Source organism: Mesoplodon mirus (assembly GCF_964341445.2).
Source record: "Mesoplodon mirus genome assembly, chromosome: 12".
NCBI lineage: Eukaryota > Metazoa > Chordata > Mammalia > Artiodactyla > Ziphiidae > Mesoplodon > Mesoplodon mirus.
In genome coordinates, this window is record NC_138988.1 from 1,288,902 (window position 1) to 1,308,023 (window position 19,122).

The window sequence follows — 19,122 nt, forward strand, 5'->3', positions numbered from 1 at the left end:
TGGAAGGGTGAGTAGGCGCTGAAATCCAGCCCACGCTCTGCTCACCAAACCTCACACCTGTGAGGCCACGTCTACCTGAATGGGCTCCTTTGTCTAACGTGCACCAAGGTGTTGTGTGGCTAGCAGTGGTCACGTCTCCAGGTCCCTGCCCCTCGTACAATAACTACGCCCACCGCTTCCTGAAACACAGCGGCCCTTGCTCCTCTCTCCCCACCCTGGTGCCCAGCTCTGTCTAGGACACGCAGGCTGCAATAAACCAGGGTCTGCTAACTGACTTCTTGGGTGGCAGCATGGCTATGGCTAAGCGGGAAGAGTGGATACTCACGGAGCTGAGCCCTCAGGGCCTGCCTTCCTGCAGAGGCTCTGGGGAGCCCAAGAGCTATCCCAGACCCCACAATCGGAGGAAGGTCCAAGGAGCTGGGCTGGGAGATAGATCCGTGGCGGCCCTCATGACCATGGGAACCAAGAGAATGGAGTTCAAAGTGGCTACTTTTAGGGACAGTGAAAGGATGTGATTTGCTTGGCCCTGGGGATGTACCAACCAAAGGTAAGTGATTCAGTGACGCCTAGCCACACAGGCGGCAGGAGTTCACAGGGGGTGGGGTCATGAGGTCTGCAGGGGCCCACAGGGAGGGAGAAACACTCCAAGAAACACAGAAGCCGGGGAACGCTGCCCAGGACACTGAACCCACACCGTGAGCAGCGGGGAGAAAGGCACCAAGTAACTGACACACAACCTGATTGGAAAGCCTAAGGCGGAGGGGAGGACGGACAGATGCCCAACTGATCTAAGGGAACAGAATTTCCAGCGGGCGGGCGGTGGAAATCAAGTCCAACCAGATGATGGAGACTCTGCCTCTGTGGTCTGGACCAGGTTGGCCGGGAGGGGCCCAGCTCCTGGAGTCACAGATGCCACACCCAGGTGGTTGGTGGCTGATGGAAGGACATCATGAGGGGCGGCAGGAAGGGAGGATGTTCTCTAGCATTTAAATATATCCCAGCTTCAGGGAATGGCTTCTTCTCCAGGTAAATGTGCAAAGGTGGGAGGAAGTGCCCTAAGACGGCATCGCCCGAAACTCCAGACACAGACTGCGAAGGCCTCGTGTCTGAAAGGGAGCAAAGTGACCCAGGAAAGGGTAGGGCAAGGGTAGGGGATGTCAGCTGAGCCCTGTTCTGGGGAATGGGAATATAGAGGGGAGGAGGGGCCTTGGCTTGTTGATTCTAGATCCACCGACAACAGCCATGGCTCTGAGAACACAGGGAGGTTCCAGAAACAATGCCACACCACCCTCCTTAGTCCAGCCCCTGCCATGGGCCCCACTCCCAGCACCTTGTCACCAAGAGGAAAGTCCTGACAACCACACTGGCTGAGACTGTGAGGGGGCAGCTTGGACGGGCGGAGGCGGGGAGGGGAGAGGAGGCGTCCACGGCGACCAGTGGCCACGGGGTCACTGGAGGAAGACCAGCTCCTGAGTGGAGGCAAGAAAGGAGAAGCGGGCAAAGCCACGCAGACTGGAGAAGGGGCTCCGGGGCTCAGGTTGGGAGGTCCCTGCAAAGGTAGGGGCTCTGGAGCTTCCACTGAGGAGTCACCCAGGCATCTGCATCAGGCCATTGTCCCATGGAGGGCCAGTGCTCTTTGAAACGGCCCCCTCGGTACACTGGCTGTTACCACCAAAGAAGCTGCAGAAGGAGAGCCTGGTCCGTTGCTCAGCGTTGGGTGGGGGTGGGGTGCTCCCCAGAGACAAAGCACACTCAGCACGCGGGGAGCCCCTGCTCAAAGGAGCATCTGGGCATTTATCCCACAAGTGTCTATTTCACACCAGCCTTGTGGACAGACAGATGGGCACGACCAGTCCGTGCCGGGAACTAACCGCCCAGAAGGCTGCGCCGTGCAATCCCACCATGACGGCGAGCCCTCTAGCCCTCCTGGTCCAGCAGAACCAAGGGAGGACTTCTTTGGAGCCAAGTCATCACACTGAGTATTGTTTCAGACCCCCACCCCCACCCCGGGCCCCCCAACGATGTGGCCCAGTCATTCATCCTGTGGGGCAGGAGGGCTAAGTAATATTCAGAAGGTAATTCAAAGTTGCCCTTTAAGTGGACTGAGGGCCCCATGGTGGACTGAATCCAAAGGTGTGAAATACTATCCAAGGGCACGAGAGCCCACAGAGCAACTCAAGCCTCACCTGGGCTGGTCTCCATCACCCTGAAAACACCATCATGGAAACTTGCTGAAGAACCAGTGTTTTACAATTCCAAAGTACTCAATAAGGCAGCCAGTCCCCAGGGCATCAGAAGATTTTGTTTCAGAATGGATCATATTTTAATCTATTTCCCACTTGTAATATACTATGAAGAAACAATTAGGGAGGGTTAATTATTCTATTACTCTTTACCATAAGAAGTGACCTTCACCCTAACAAAAAATGTAAGAATTTATCAGGAAGACAGTACTTAGACAAAAGTCTGTCTTCCTTAGTAAGAGACTTGGAACCAGAGGAATGTGGACAAAATGCAGTTGGACCAGCTTTAAAAGAGGGAAAATAATGATAACATCTGCCCCACAGGTTGATGTGAAGATAAAACGAGATCACATCTAAGAGACTAGTCCGGACTCCAGAACACAGGATATCGGTACTCGATTAATATGAGATAATTCTGCTACACCTTAAGTACGACGTTTGTTGTTACAGTAAATACTACCAGATGAGCACGAATCTGCCTTGGCGTAACCAAGCGTAGGCTTTAAGCCTCTGGTTCATAATGACTGAAGACTGAGTCTCTGGCCGGCTCTGTTAAAAACAGCATTGAGTCTGGACGCACATCTGGTGACAGCGATCCCAGGAATCGCCTTCCTCCTTCTCAGGGCCCAGTGTGAGGAGGCCAGTATTTGCAGAGACACAATTTGTTTGCATCAGCAGGTTAAGCCAGCTTCCCAGTGTGGCTGACGCCATGACCCTGGGTCGCTCTGGGCCACCGGCAGAGCTGGTCTGGGAACCCAGCAAATGCTCCGGGGGCTGAGTGTTCTGGCAGGTGTTCTGAACAGGCCCAACTTGACCAGAAATCCAACCCATCCCAGTGCTCAGTAAGAGAGACAGGCACCGACCCCTCTGTTGGACACTGTCTGTAAGTCAGTGGCTTCTGAGGTCCCAAGGGCCTCTGTGGGAAAGATTTTTTAAAAGGAGCAGAGAAAAGGGACATTTGCTGGTGTTTTCCCCGCCGATTAGAGCAGACAAGACTCTGAGCTAACTGGGGGAAAGACCGTGGAGGACACTCCCTGGAGGGGAAGGGCAGAGGCCAGTGGTCCCCTCCCGCTCCTAGAGGCAGCAGAGCTGTCCCAGAGCAGCAAGAGGGCAGGGCTGCCGCACTGCTATCTGCCAGAGCAGCTGGGCTCAGCTTCTCCAACAGGGACACGCTCCCCCACCAGCCCGCACAGACCTCTGCCCTGAGGCCCCCGCTGCGTCCTCACCACTCGGCCTGCCCTGACCCCTCCCCCAGGACGCCAGGATGCGGCATCTGTCACCGCAGGGGCCTCCAGGACATTCCAACTGGTCAGGGCTGGTGGTGAAATGTTTTACGGACCCCCTGACAGAGGGGGGCCAATCCCAGAGGGAGTTTATCGACCTGCATCATCTCAGGGGGTGGAGGCCGAGCAGGTAGGCAGGCGGCCTCTCTTCCAAAGCCCAGGGCCCAGCTACCTCAACCACCCACCCCCTTTCTTATTCCCATCGGCGTCCGCTGCAAGGTAAACACTGACCCCAAGAGACACTCGGTTTAAACAACTGGGAGTGGCGTTTGCCATCTCTAACTAGAGCAAAAGCGAGGGAGCACAGAGCTCCCCACAGTGTGACTCAGGGTGGAGACCGTGAAAGCCACTCACGGCCCAGGGAAGGGCAGCCATTCGGCCTCGCCCCGTCTGAGGACCGCAGGGTCTCCCTGCCATCGACCTGGAGCGAGGACAACCTCCCCACTTAACCAGGAAGTCCCCAAAGTCTGAGACTCAAACATCACCATCTTTGTCCTCTTTTTGTATGTTGATCAAATGCACCACATACCACGAAGTTGTTGGAAATTAAACCAAGAGTGTGCACTTGTACTGCCAGTTAAGTCAGAATGGAGAATTAATGATAATGCTTGACAACCCCACCTCCCCATCTGACACACATGCACACACACACACACTCTCTCCTCTAGAGGAAATCTTTAAGAAGGACATGGCCAGACCTGTAGGAACTCTTTTTTTTTTTGCAGTACGCAGGCCTCTCACTGTTGTGGCCTCTCCCGTTGCGGACCACAGGCTCCGGACGCGCAGGCTCAGCGGCCATGGCTCACGGGCCTAGCCGCTCAGCGGATCTTCCTGGACCGGGGCACGAACCCGTGTCCCCTGCATCGGCAGGCGGACTCTCAACCACTGCGCCACCAGGGAAGCCCTGTAGGAGTTCTTAACTGCCCATTACAATAGCCGGTTTATATGGCTGCCCTGAAGCTATGATTTTAAACCAGGTCTTTAAAGTCCATATCTCTGCTTTTGTTTTTGTTTTTTAATGTGCAGCTACCTGGATTATACAAACCTTGTTGAAAATATAGGAAGAATTTTGTATCTGTACTAGGGTTGGGTGATGACTGAAACACAAAGGGAGACATAATCCTATAATCCATACCACACCATACATGTCCCCTAGGAGACAACAGGACTGTGAAACAGGTAACATGCCCATGGAACAGAAAATGTTCACTTGTCACTAGGCCAATTGGTTACCGCAAATAATTTCTTTCCCTGAACAACACAAACAAGCAGGGTTTTCCCTATTTCGTACAAGAGGAGGGAAGCAGGAGACCAGCTGTCTTACTGTATGCAGTCCCAACGCCTGTTTCTAATAGCAAGACAAATCCTTGATGGAAAATGTACAAAGTAATTGAGCTGGCAAGAAATCAGGAGGAAACACCCAGACCCCTTTCTTTCTGTTACATAGGTATGACATCTTCTGAAGCTCATACTCAAACAGGAAAAGAGAACAAAAGTTACTATATATCCATTATTTTGATTTTCTTATCTGATTAGGTGGTTTTCTATAATTGTTGGGTTGGATTTTAAAGGAATGCCTGTACAACAGGAAATCAACTCCAGTACAAAAAATAAAGTCATGTGGAATTTTTGAAAACTGCCATACGGTAGAATCCGTATCCTAGTTGTTATAATGAAAATAGAACGTCTGCTTAATTTTAAAAAAAGATGATATATAAGTCTCAGTTCTGTTAGTCTGCTGTGCCTGATGTTAAAATGGCACGTAAAGATGGTCATGGAGAAAGTGGCCGCACAGGAGCTGCACACAAAGGGGGAGAGGGGACATGAACCCCCCAGGGCACATCCGGGTAGCACTCGGGGGGGGGGGACTTACCTGGGTGTGCCCGAGGGTTTCCAGTACCGGCAGAAGAGGTACTGTCCGTCGGCGTTGACCAGGTGAGGGAGGTCCTGGTACGGAACACTCTGCGGGGTCCGCCTGGGAGAACTTTCCTCCGGCATTCTGAAAGGATCTTCAGGTCCTGGGAAGGAAGAAGGACACATTCCAAAGTCAGGGATAGGGCAAAACACAGAGATCAGGAGGGAAACCTTGTTCAGAGTAACAATTTTTTAAAGCAGGTTAAAAACAAAAAACCTCCATTTCAAAGACTTTAAAAATACATATATATTTCTTAAGACTGAAAAATCCCATTTGTTCTTAAGAAAAATGCTCACTTTATTTTTTAAGTGCCTCATTAAGCTTTTCCCCCCTTCCCATCTGTGTTTATTTTAAATCATTTCAGGAAACTTCATCTTAAAGGCTATTTTAGCTGTAATCAAGTGGAAATCATAGTCAGCTCTGTGGGTATAAAGACCCAGCTGCAAAAGACCCATCTATCTTAAAATCCCCAAGGAAGTTTCAAAGGGGCGCGATAATGAGGTGGATGATATTCCGATTAATTTCTCCTGTCTGAAATTCCAAGGATGCCATGACAAACCTGTTTCCATCACGTCCTGGCTTCTGTGGTTCACAACCACACAGCCTTGACAGAGCCAGGCAAACACGGGCTGTTCCCTCATCTCGGCGGTCACAGGGCGGCCTGCAGGGCACCCCACGCCCCTGCTTCCCACCTCGCGCCCTGGCTCACAGATACCGCCCAGACTTGAAGGGTGCGGCGCCCTCTCAGCCCTCCGGGGCCGCCCTCCCTCCGCGGGGCGGGCACCGGGCCCCTGCGAGCCTCCACTACTAGTTCACCATCACTTTTCCTAAACAAACCACTGAGGAGGGGTGAAGGGGGGCCGGGAGCCCGGCGCCCACTGCCCGGGAAGCCAGAGAACCAGGTCCGCGCTCCCAGGGCCCCCGCACACGCACACATGCGGGTCCCCAAGGAAAGTCACCCGGGCTCCCGACAAACTTTGTTCCCCTCCCGTCTCCACCAGCGCAGGCAGCACAGCCCCGCGCTGTCTCTGGAGGTGCCGCCAGCTGCTCTGCTCGCGGACGGGCACTGGGACACGGAGTTGACGGGTCCAAGTTGGTTCGGGGCTGCTGCTGGGGAGCGGGACGCGCGCGCACCGATGCACACACAGACACGCGCGCACACGCGCGCAGGGGCGCGGGAGCCCACGCCGAGCCCGGACGCGGGGACGCGGGGACCCAGGGCTGCCCCACCCTGGGACGGCGCGGCAGCCGGAGGCGGGGACGGGAGGCAGTTACCGGGGCCACGAGCGCCGCTGTCGCGTCCCCGAGCGCGGTCCTCGTCTGTGGCGGGCCAGGGCCGGAGAACTGCGCGCCGCCGGCTCCGCGGAGACAGGGCGCGGCGTCCGCGCCGCCACTTATCCCGGCTCTCGGCGGGGGCGGCCGGAGGGGGTGGGAACGCGAGAGGCGGCGCCGGGCCCACGTGTGCGGCCAGCGGACCCGCCACGCGCTCCTCCCCGCCGGCCGCGCCCCGGGGTGGCCGCGCCGAGGGCTGTCACTCCCCGAACGGAGACGGCTCTCGGGAGCCTCCGCGCGGGAGGACACGCCACACCCACGCGCGCACACACCACGCGCGCACACCCACCCGCACAGAGACACATTCAGGGACACACATGCACACAGACCTCCCCACAGATACACACACGTGGGCACCACGCATGCAAACAACAAACCACACGGACACACACTCAATACACAAAGACAGACACGCGATCCACAGATACACACAAACCCACATAACACATAAAAAGGAACAGAGAAGCACTCAGACACAGACACCCCATGCAGACAGACACACACACACACCACACACACACACACCACACAGACACACACACACAAAAAGCTGGGTGTTAATCCCCAAAAGGTAGGGTAGAGGCAGACAAGTGCAGGCCTTGCCCCAGAAACCCTCCCTGGGATCCTAACAAAACCCCTGGGAACAGGGAATTCTGAGCAGCGTCCAGTGCAGCTGGGGCACAGGGACAGCACTGGATCAGAGTCTAGACCACCTGGGCTCAGCGTTAGCACCTCCAATTTGCCTGTGAGGCTTCGTCTCCTCACCTGCAACCCACGACTGACAACACCTCTGTCCCTGAGTGACAGGTGCCCCTGCTCACACTGACCTCGGGAGGCCTTTGCGTCCTTCCTTCTTTCACAAACAACTTTACACTATTGCAGTGTTGAAAAGAACCACTGTCCTCCAGAAACTCCCATCTCAGGGTCACACGTCTTGAGGGTGGAGACCCAGGCTGCTTAAGGCCTGTGCTCCAAAGTAAGAAATACAACGAGAGAAGCCGTTGAGAAGCCGCTTGGGTGTAAGCGCTGCGGAGAGGGGTGGCTAAGTGACAGGACCCAGGCACGGCAAGTCTGGAGCAGCCGTCTCAGAGCAGAGAGCCCGGAGGTGGAGGCTGTCACACTGCAAGCACCTGGATTACAAAATTGTTTGTTTGTTTGTTTTTTGCAGTACACGGGCCTCTCACTGCTGCGGCCTCTCCCGCTGCAGAGCACAGGCTCCGGACACGCAGGCTCAGCGGCCACGGCTCACAGGCCCAGCCACTCCACGGCATGTGGGATCTTCCCAGACCGGGGCACGAACCTGTGTCCCCTGCATCGGCAGGCGGACTCTCAACCACTGCGCCACCAGGGAAGCCCTGGATTAGAACTTATTCAAGGAGTGGCCACTGGGGTCCAATGGACACTGTGGGGGACCCAAAGCCCACCAAGTCCCCTGTATGCACTTGTTTCAGATTTTCCCAGCTCCAGCATCTCATGATTTTGAATACACAATTGTGAAAGTTTGGGGGACAGTTTTCAGCAGAACCCCAGTGGACGTGGTGGTTAAGAGCTTGAAGAGTCTCTCCTAGTTTGGTTACCGACGTAAACAAGAGCACGGGGGTTGGTAGCGCCCACACTGGGAGTTCAGAGAGTGGGACTGTGCTGTTCCGTACCTGGCTTTTTGTGTTTTTTTTTTTAATTAAACTTTTTGAGAAAATTGTAGGCTCAATTATTCAATTATATAAATGTAGATTCAATTCAGAAATAATAGAGAGAGATGCTGTGTACCCTTTAATCCAGAGGTAACATCTTGCAAAATTATAGGGCCATGTCACAACTGGGATATGGATGTTGACAGAACCTTCCAACCCCACAAAGATCCCTCATGTTGCCCTCTTTCAGTCACACCCTCTGCTCTCCCATCCCCACTCTCCCCACACCCCCTGGTAACCACTAAGATGTTCTCCATCTCTAAACTTTTCTAATTTCAAGAAGTTTTATAAGTTGAATTGCACAGTGTGTAGCTTTTTAGGATTCGCTTTTTTCTTTCAGCATTTCCAGGTTGTCATGTAGTATCCTATGGTATGCATGTAGCACACGGTTTAACAGTTCACCAGGTGAAGGACGTCTGGATTGTTTTCAGTGTCTGGCTACTATGAATAAAACTTCTGTAAACATTCATCTGCAGGTTTTTGCATTTCTCTGGCATCAATGCCCTGGAGTACAATTGCTGGGCCCTATGGAAACTGCATGTTTAGTTTTTTAAGAGACTGCCAAAATGTATTTCAGAGTGGTTGTCTCATTTCATATTCCCACCAGAGATGTATGAGGGATCCAGTTTCTCATCATCCTTGTCCGCATTTACTGTTGTCGCCGTTTCTTTGTTCTGCCATCCTGTTAGATATGTAGTGGTATCTCGTGATTTTAATTTTCATTTGTCTAATGGCTCACATTGAGTAGCATTTATGTACTTATTTGCCATCTGTATATCCAATTTACTGGATGCCTCTTCATGGCTTTTGACCATTTTCTTTTTTTTCTTTTTTTTTTTTTTGCGGTACGCAGGCCTCTCACTGTTGTGGCCTCTCCCGTTGCGGAGCACAGGCTCCGGACGCGCAGGCCCAGCGGCCATGGCTCACGGGCCCAGTCGCTCCGCGGCGTGTGGGATCCTCCCGGACCGGGGCACGAACCCGCGTCCCCTGCATGAGCAGGCGGAGCCCCAACCACTGCGCCACCAGGGAAGCCCTGACCATTTTCTAATTGGATTTTTTTTTTAGTTTCTATTTGTTTTAGTTTTAGTTTTTACTGTTGAGTCCTGAGAGTTCTTTCTATATTTTAGATATTAATCATTTGTTGGATATGATTTGCAAATATTTTTTCCCATTTGTAGCTTGTCTTTTCATCTTGTTAATGTGGTCTTTTGCAAAGCAGAAGTTTTTAATTTTTATGATACAATTTATCAATTTTTCACCTTATGGAGTTTGCTTTTGGCGTCAAGTCTAAGAACTCTTTACCTAGTACTATATTCTCCTATATTTTTCTCTTTATATTTTACATTTCAGCCTCTGATCTAGTCTAAGTTAACTGTTGTATAAGGTGTGAGACTTAGATCAGTTTTGTTTTTTGTGTTTTTTGTCTGTTGATGTCCAATTGCTCTGCTGAAAAGGCTTCCCCTGCCCCCCACTGAACTGTTTTGCACCTTTGTCAAAAAAATCAGTCTGCCCAACTTGTTAGGTCTGTTTCTGGATTCTCTATTCTGTTCACTGATCTTTGTGTCTATTTCTTCATCAGTACCTCACTGTCTTCATTATTGTAGCCATCTAATAAATCTTAAAATTGGATAAACTGATCTCTCCCACTTTATGCTTCTTTTATACATTTTTTAGCCATTCTAGTTCCTTCACCTTTCAATATAAATTTTAGAATAATCTTGTCTATATCTATAAAAAGTCTTGGTAGGATTTTGATAGGAATTGTGTTAAACATGTACGTCAATTTGCTGATGACATATTTTTACTATGTTGATTCTTCTTGGTATGTCACTCCATTTATTTAGGTCTTCTTTGAGTTCTCTCAGTGTCGAATAGTTTTTAGTATACACGTTTTATACATGTTTTGTCAGATTTACACCTTTCTTTTTTCAAATAATTGTAAATGTCGTGTATTTTGAATCTCGATTTCCATGTATTCACTTCCAGTGCACGGAAAGACAACTGATTTTTGTAGGTTCATCTTGTATCCTCTGACCTTGCTGAACTCACTTAGTAGGAGGGTGTTTTGTTGTTGTTGTGTGTTTTTGTAGCTTCCTTGGGATTTTCCATATAGACTATCATATCTGGAGTGAGTTTCTTGTAGGCAACGTATAGTTGGTTCATTTAAAAAAATTCATTCTGCCAATCTCTGTCTTTTAATTGGTATACTTAGAATGTTTACTGTAACGATTGTTAAGTGAGGGCTTAAGTCCACCATTTTGTTTGTCTTCTGTTATCTCTCTTTCCTTTTTCTGTTTTCTTTTTCCTGCCTTCCTGTGGGTTACTGGAACAGGATCTGTTTATGATTCTATACATGCTTCTTTACCTGTACTGTGTTTGAGTGTATTTCTTTGTATAGACTTTTAGTGGTTGCTCTAGTATATTGCAAATATATATATAGAGAGAATATATATATTGCATATATATTATATACATATACATATATGTACACATATATCATGGTTCACTGATGTCATTTTACCGGTTCTAAAGAACTATAAAAACCTACCATCTCCTTATGTCCCTTCACTCTCCCCCATTTGTACTACATTTGTCAAATATTTCCTCTAGGTACTTTGAGAAACACATCAGACTGTGTTATAATTTTTGCTTTGACCATCAGATATAATTTAGAAAACTCGAGAGGAAAAGTAAAACCTATTTTATTTCCATGTATGTTTGCTCACCATGTTCTTTTTTCCTTCCTGGTATTCCAAGGATCAATTTATCATTTTCTTTCTGTTTAGAGAACTTACTTTAGCCATTTTTTGAGGATAGGTCTGCTGGAAAAAATTTTTATTTATTTTCCTTCATTTGAGAATGTCTGATTTCCCCTTCATTACTGAAGGATATGTTTGCTGGATATAGGATTCTGGTTAATAGTTCTTTTCCTTCAGCACTTGAAACAAGTTTTGCCACTCTCTTCTGGCCTCATGGAATCTGAAGAGATATCCACTGTCATTCAAATTGTTTTTCTCTTACAGGCAACATGTCATTTCTCTCTTGCTGCTTTGAAGATTTTTCTTTGACTTTAGTTCTCAGAAGTTTGATGATGATGTGTCTTAGCATGGATTTCTTAGAGTATATACCATCTGAAGTTTGTTCATCTTCTTGGATTCATAGCTTTATGTCTCTTGCCAAATCTAGGACATTTTCGGCCATTATTTCTTCTGTTCCTTTTTCAGCCCCACCATCTTTTCTCCTCTCTCTTTGGGACTCTGATGATACGAACGTTAGATCTTTCATTATATTCCCATAGGTCCCTGAGGGTCTGCTCACTTTTTTCTGGTCTGTTTCCTCTCTGTTGTCCAGACTGGGTAATTTCTAGTGTCCTATCCTCCAGTTCACTAATTCTTTCCTCTGTCACCTCCATTCTGCCTTTGAACCCATCTCTTGGGCTTTTTATTTCAGGTGGTGCATGTATGTGCCCATCTGCCAGCCCCTCTGCCATGCCCACCTCCCAAAACTCCAATCCTAAGGTTTCTGGTCTATTTTACTGGGTTGGAACATAAAGGAGGGGGAGTAGGTGTTGATGGTGGCGTGACATGTAATTCTAGACATTTTGAGTTCTATGGGACACCAAGGAGAGGCCTGATGGGAAGTAGCAGGTGCAGAATGAGACTCAGACATTTGGAAATAATTGGTAATTGAGGTCATGAGAATGGAGTAACTTGTCCAGGAAATGTGGACAAGGGGGAGGAGGAGGGGGAGGAGGAGGGGGAGGGGGAGGGGAAGGAAGAAGGAGGAGGGAGGATGGGGGAGGGGGGAGGGGAGGGGAGGATGGGGGAGGGGAGGATGGGGGAGGGGAGGGGAGGATGGGGGAGGGGAGGGGGAGGAGAGTTTGCAAAGGTGATGGAGACAGAGGAAGATGATCTGGAGGGTGTGATCTCAGAATCCAAAGGTAGAGCATATGGTAAGAAAAAAGGACCAACAGAGTCTAATACTACTGTCCAGAAGTCAGTCAAGAGGACTGTGGTGTGCACAACACACTTGATGACAAGGAGGTCACCTGTGACCTTGGAGAGAACCCAGTTCATGGTTATCAGGGCAGAACACAGCCCGAACTGCATTATGAAGTGAGCGAAAGGGCGTGAGGCAGCACGTGGAGACCACCGTCTCAGGATATTTTCTGTGAAGAAAGGTCAGAAGAGCACAGTGGTGAAGTCGATGGGTTTGGGGGCCGGGCAGCCTGGACGCAGAGCCCAGCTGTGCTGACTTCGGCGACATGATCTTGGACGGGTGGTTTACCCTCTTTGTGCCTCTACAAAGTGAGGATGATTACGATTACTTTCTAGTTCACAGGGCTGAATAGAACAGCGCACGTCAAGTACTTAGCACAGCACCCGGTACAATAAAACCTCACGATTTCTAAGTTAAGGTAATATACATGCTTGTGAAAAATGCCAGCAAGAACCAAAAAGTTATCGGTGAATGGTGAGTCTCCTTCCCACTCCTGTCCCCAGAGGTAACCGCCCTGCAGGTTCTCGAGTGATCTTCCAGACCCATTCTGAGGTCTGAGGAAAGTGGGAAATGCCGGAAACATCTATGAGGAGGAAGGGAGGAGCTAAGATGCAAGGGCACCAAACGGGAGTGAGAGTAACTGAATTTCTAGTGGTTCCTTAAAGAGGCAGGACCAGCTGCTGGGCGTGGGTGTTGAGGACAGGGCCCGTGAAACTGCTGCTCAGCAGGTGTCGAGGTTTGTTGCATCAACAGCCCCTGTGAAGGGCCACTCAGTCCCCACGCCATCTGCACTGGTGACTGTGCAGCTCTTCCCATGGAGAGATGGAGTCCAGCTCCCCTGCCTTGAATCTGGACTGGCTCCACGACTTGCTCTGGCCAATAGAATGTGGTGGAAATGACGCTGTGCTCATTCTAAGCCTGTTCCAAGCCACTGCAAGAGGCCTGCCATACTTCCTCTCCCTTCCCTCTGCTGTGTCAACCCGCCTGGACAGCTCGATGGAGCCACTATCAAGGCACAGGGAGGATGAGCATGTGGAGAAAACAGAGGCTCCGCAGCTCACAAGCAGCCGGTCCAGAAGCAGCTGTGCCCTGCTCACCTGCAGCTGCCCACGGTGCCTGAGGGAGCCTGGCCGGGACCAACATCCATCGCCACTGGCTGAGTCCAGCCCCCAGAATCATAAGCTGAATAGATGGCGGCTGTTTGAAGCCCTAAGTCCTGGGGTGACTCGTGATACAGCAGGTCCCCCATAACATGTGCCTTCCTCCACACTCACAGGTTCCTTTCTCCGGCCTCACTGTGGGACCTGGGAGGTGGGATTCAACAGTTCCAAGTCTAAACGTTTCTTAAAATCACTGAAAATTTGGATGGAGGAAGGAAAAGGGAACACGGTACTGTATACGCTATCTACAAAAAAGCATTTACAGATGACAGAACGAACAGGATGGTTAATAGGATGTACCCAAAGCTGTAACTAAAAAGATCATTAAAAAAAAATCCTAGGGTTGCTATGACAGTGTATATTGATTCTGTTGTCCTGTCTTATTGAAATGTGTTTAAAAATTTCCTAATATCATTTCTGCCTTGGCCCCCTTTCTTTATTTTTCCAATAAAGTCTTAAGTTCCTTCTTCATCAATTCTTCCTGCATAGGAGACTTGGGGCCACTAACGGCCGTGGTTGAAAAAGGGCTGCTGGGTGCTAAATGCACGTGGAAGTCCTAAGACGTGTGTGAGCGCAGAGAATCTCCTGAGGTGACTCAGCCTCCACTGACTCTTCCCGAGGACATGGCTGTCGGCGTCACCAAGGGTGGTTACATCAGCAGGGCGGCATGGCGCTCAAGGCACGTCCCTGCCTTTCCGTGACCACCGAGAGTTGTGCAGGAACGACAGACAGTGGAGTTTTAGTCCTTTTAGTGTGGTTCCCACAGCAGTTAAGTCCACTGGAATCAAAACAGGGGGTTAAATTAACAGGGGAAGTTTGACAGCTGAGGAAACTGCACTGCCTTTCCTTGGCCACGGCCCACACTGGGGAGGCAGAAGCAGCCCCTGAACCCCATCTGTCCACACCCCATGTCCTTTCCTCTCCTACAGACTGGCACGTGGGCAGAGGTTTCTGGGGAGGATGGATGCAGGTGTTCACAGGCAGGGGTTAAGTGCCACTCAGCTGCATCGTGGGAAAATCCCCTTCAGTTCCTGCATCTTCCTGAGGAAAACTCTTCGTTAGGTTTTTACGCATCCGTAAAGGCTCACTCATCTCCCTTTCTGAGAAAGGCAACTTCGCGTCCCTAGAAGTTAACCACTTGGCTTTGTCTTCATTCACTTATTTGTAGGGTTACCTTAAATTTCTGGCAAGAGTTCATTTTCTATTTAAAGAAACCTTTAAAATAAATGAAACTTAACACCAGCTGATGTAAAGAAAGACAGTGAAGTAAATACAGAGCACGTGGTCCACAGACACGGCGAAGCTACAGTGTCAGTGGCGTGGCCGTGAGTGAGTCAGGGACGCCCAGGGAGGAGCCCCGGGGTGGAGGCGCTCTGCCCCCACCTGCCGACACCACGTCCCGGTTCAGGCTCCGTCCACGCCAGCCCGAGACCTTGCTGCTAGGCTTCAGCCTCCTGCGGGTCAGAATAACGGTCAGCACAGAGGGTCTCCAAGGTCATTCTCAGAAAGTCATCTGTGGAGGGCTATTTTTGCTATGTATTTAAGCACCAGGGCCAGGCCTACTGGGAAAGGCCATTAAGTCCAATCAAATGCACAAAGATGAAAACGCAAGTTCCCACCCACATGCCACCCCCTTTAAAAGCATTTGGCAAGTCCAGAATGTCAGCAATTAGTAACCAGGCCCAATCACTGTAATGAGATTTGCACTCAGCAGTAAAGGAGAAACGCTTCCACTGACTAATCTGGTTAATGGAGCAGTTAAAGTTACACACGCCGAAAAATATTCCGTCAGGGTCACTCTAAGTACAAGTAAAACGGACTCCGCTAGCAAGTAACAGTGGTGGGTCACACAATCTATTTTTATTTAAAAAATGTTTTTTCAACTTCTCTTGAAATAGATGCCACTGCCCTAGTGCTGAAGGTTGGCCTCTGAAGGCAAATGAGGTCATGGTTATGTTCAGGCAGGGAAAGTCCAATGACGGTTGAGTAACTGCAGAAAGTGCTGCAGATGTATGGACATTTCCAGACACTAGAGGCAAGTCTGGAGGAAGGCATGGTGTACAGCATTTCTAAACAACAGTATATTTTCTGGTCTGTTTTTATTTGGCTGATTTTGGTCAGAGAGGTTTGTTGTGGGCATAGACCCTGGGGTCTTAATCAGCTCTTGGACTTTCAGGCTCTGTGCCCTTAAGCAAGTTACTTAGCCTCTCTGTGCCTCAGTGTCCTCATCAGTAAAAGGGATGTGGTAATATTACCTGCTTCACAGAATGGCTGTGAAGACTAAATGAACTGACACATTAAAATGCTGGGCATACAGTAAATACTTTATGTGTGAGCTGTATTATTGTATTATCATTAGTAGTAGTAGTAAAACAGCATCAACTCTCCCCTCCAAATTGCCTTTGTAAACACCACACACCTGAGAACCTGTGTCTTAGGAAATCGGGTTACCATATACAACGTTAAATGTACACTTCCCTGTACGTCAAGCAAAACTGGTGAGCGTGAGGAAGGATTTTACAGCTGAAAGCTGTCCTAGACATCATCCATTCTAAAGCCATCATTTTGTAGATGAAACTGAGACCAGAGGGGTGAGGTGACTTGCCCAAGGTTGCACAGCACGTTGGCGGTCAAGTACAGAACAAGGGCCCGGGCTGCTCCTTTTGCATCTTGGGTACAACTTACATCATCTGCTTTCATCCCCGGTGGGTTCTCAGTGTTTCAGGTATGAACAGCAATTGGAAACCAGGGATTATGATGCTCGAGGTCCCGCACCCACATGCTGCCACAGGCAGTGTCAGACCTCCCCCCACTCATTTCCTTCAAATCCACAAGAGGTCTCTGCGGACATCTGTTTTCTCTAATTTGTGTTTTGACCACCAAGCAACACTTTCTCTTTCCAACAACAGTTATATTTCCTTTTAAGGAATTCTCCACCACTGTGTAAATTCTTGGGGCCACTGTCAATCAAAGTGTGCGCCTCCCTCCAGACAAGGGTTGGCCCAGGGCCCAAGGAAGGCCACTGGAGGCTCCCTGACCCTCACACAGAGTGACATGGGATGGAAGGTACAGGCAGAGCTCACTCACACCCATGCTTTCTGGGCATGGTAGCTGGGGGGGCGGGGAGGAGTTGGTTCCTGCTGCAGGATGCCTGGTGCACGTCGTGGGCCCTGATCTGTGGTTTCCAAGCTTCCAGGCTCTGGTGCATCCTGTGAGTGGATCCAACAGGGCTCCAATAAAGGCCCTTTTGGCTTAAGTTAGCCAGATTTGATTTCCGTTGCTTGCAATCAAAGACCTTTTATTCCCCCCTCCCATTTATTTATTTATTTATTTATTTATTTATTTTTGGCTGTGTTGGGCCTTTGTTGCTGAGCACAGGCTTTCTCTAGTTGCGGCGAGTGGGGGCTACTCTTCGTTGCGGTGTGTGGGCTTCTCACTGCGGTGGCTCTTTTGCTGCGGAGCATGGGATCTAGGCGTGCAGGCTTCAGTAGTTGTGGCACATGGGCCCTGCAGTAGAAGCACAGAGCCCTAACCACTGGACAGCCAGGGAAGTCCCTGGCCCCAGCTTCTAATACCATCACGTTGGGGGATATATTGCAACATACAAACTTGGGGGGTGGTGTGGGGGGCACAAACATTTAGTCTGTGGCACCAAATAATCTCCAAAACACAGATACAGACATATTCCTAGGATTCCTGTCCCTTAATAAGATTGTCTAATGGCAAATGGAGATAGCCAACTCTGCATTTAGTTGAATTTTATTCACTTATTTTTTTGAAGGACTAACATGCAGATCCTAGGGAATTCCCTGGCAGTCCAATGGTTAGGACTCCGCGCTTTCACTGCCGAGGGCGTGGGTTCAATCCCTGGTCAGGGAACTGAGATCCCGCAAATTGTGTGGTGCGGCCAATAAAATAAAATAAAATGCAGAGCCTAGAAGACTAGCCTCTTCACCTGCAGGAGACTTTGTGGAGATACCGTGCAAATAATCTTGTGTTTCTCCTGAGTCCCCAGGACCTCATCACCCAGGGGATGGAAATTAAGTCATGTATAGGGATGGTAATACCTGATGACACCCACTACTTAGGCTCTGGGTTGCTATTTTGTGTCTACAGGCCTATGTAACACTCACCATAACCTTAGGAATGAGGAGCTCTTATCATTAGCCCCATTTTACAGACACGCAGGCTCAGGAGCTGTGGCACACGGGCTCAGTAGTTGTGCCGCACAGGCTTAGCTGCTCCGTGGCAAATGGGATCTTCCCAGACTAGGGCTCCAACCCATGTTCCCTGCATTGGCAGGCGGATTCTTACTGCTCCACCAGGGAATATTTTTCAATTTTTAGTAAAATTTCTGTTTTTACTCATTGTTTATATGAAATTCAAATGGAATTGTTTTGCATCCTGTATTTTTAATTGCTAAATCTGGCAACCCTAGTCTACCAGGATCCAGTTGTTAACCTCTCAACATCTAAAAGGGCTTGAAGCTTTTAAAAGAAAGGGATTCAGGGCTTCCCTGGTGGCGCAGTGGTTGGGAGTCCTCCTGCCGATGCAGGGGACACGGGTTTATGCCCCAGTCCGGGAGGATCCTACATGCCGCGGAGCTGCTGGGACCGTGAGCCATGGCCGCTGAACCTGCGCGTCCGGAGCCTGTGCTCCGCGACGGGAGAGGCCACAGCAGTGAGAGGCCCGCGTACCACAAAAAAAAAAAAAAACCCAAAAAACAAAGGGGTTCATTAAGAAGAACCAAAAGAGCAGAATGAGTGGCTTAAATTAAGGGACATTGAGTACAATTAATTATATTTTCAACCCTGATATGAATGTAGTCGAATCACCAATTTCTCTCCACAAAAGAGCAAGAACTAGAGGTGGCAGACGGTTTAGTAAATAGTACTGGAAAATAAAGCTGAATTTCTACCTAATACCACACGAATTATAGACCCAAAAGTGAAAGACAGACTTTAAAAGAAAATACCAGAGAATGTCTTTGTTACCCTAGGTGTAGGGAAGGCATCTTAAAGCAAATTTTAAAAATACAAACCATAAGACAAAAACAAAAGAATTTGATTACATCAAAATGAAGGATTTCCTTTCCACCAAGGACACCAAGGACAAATAGGGGAAGACAAGGAAAAGGTGGAGAGATTTACCAAAGACAAGTTAGGGATTCATTTATAGAAGGCACAATGAACTCTTGAAAATCAACAAGAAAAAGTCAACTGACCTAAGAGGGAAACAGTGGGCAGAGAATATAAACAGGGGATTTACAGAAACAGAATACCAAAAAAGCTAATAAGTGTATCAAAGAGATGCTCAAAATCATCAGTAATCAGAGAAACGCACAACTAAATAACATCGACACATCACTCTGTAAAAGCTTGGGTCAGCCTGGCGACGAGAGAAGGCTGGGCTCAGGAAGGGGCTGCAGGAGAGCTGCACCCGGCTGGTGGGAGTGGACAGCCTCGCACCCCCGGCCGGCACCTCCCAGTCCCATTCTCA

At 49.4% G+C, this 19,122-nt stretch overlaps 1 protein-coding gene across 3 annotated transcripts in view; it reads right to left on the bottom strand.

The window, feature by feature from the left end:
- MGLL (monoglyceride lipase) overlaps positions 1 to 19,122 on the bottom strand; it is a 253,365-nt gene that overhangs the window by 93,706 nt on the left and 140,537 nt on the right. Inside the window, exons 1-2 of one of the 3 annotated variants that reach the window (XM_082639169.1) lie at positions 6,717 to 6,759; positions 5,400 to 5,544 (exon numbers count right to left, since the gene is read on the bottom strand). In XM_082639169.1, coding sequence (XP_082495295.1) covers positions 5,400 to 5,524 — 125 coding nt within the window. In that variant the 5' untranslated portion in view covers positions 5,525 to 5,544; positions 6,717 to 6,759. Of the gene's footprint in view, positions 1 to 5,399; positions 5,545 to 6,000; positions 6,245 to 6,716; positions 6,760 to 19,122 lie in introns of those variants that run through there. The other 2 variants (XM_082639167.1, XM_082639168.1) reach the window with 2 other exon arrangements.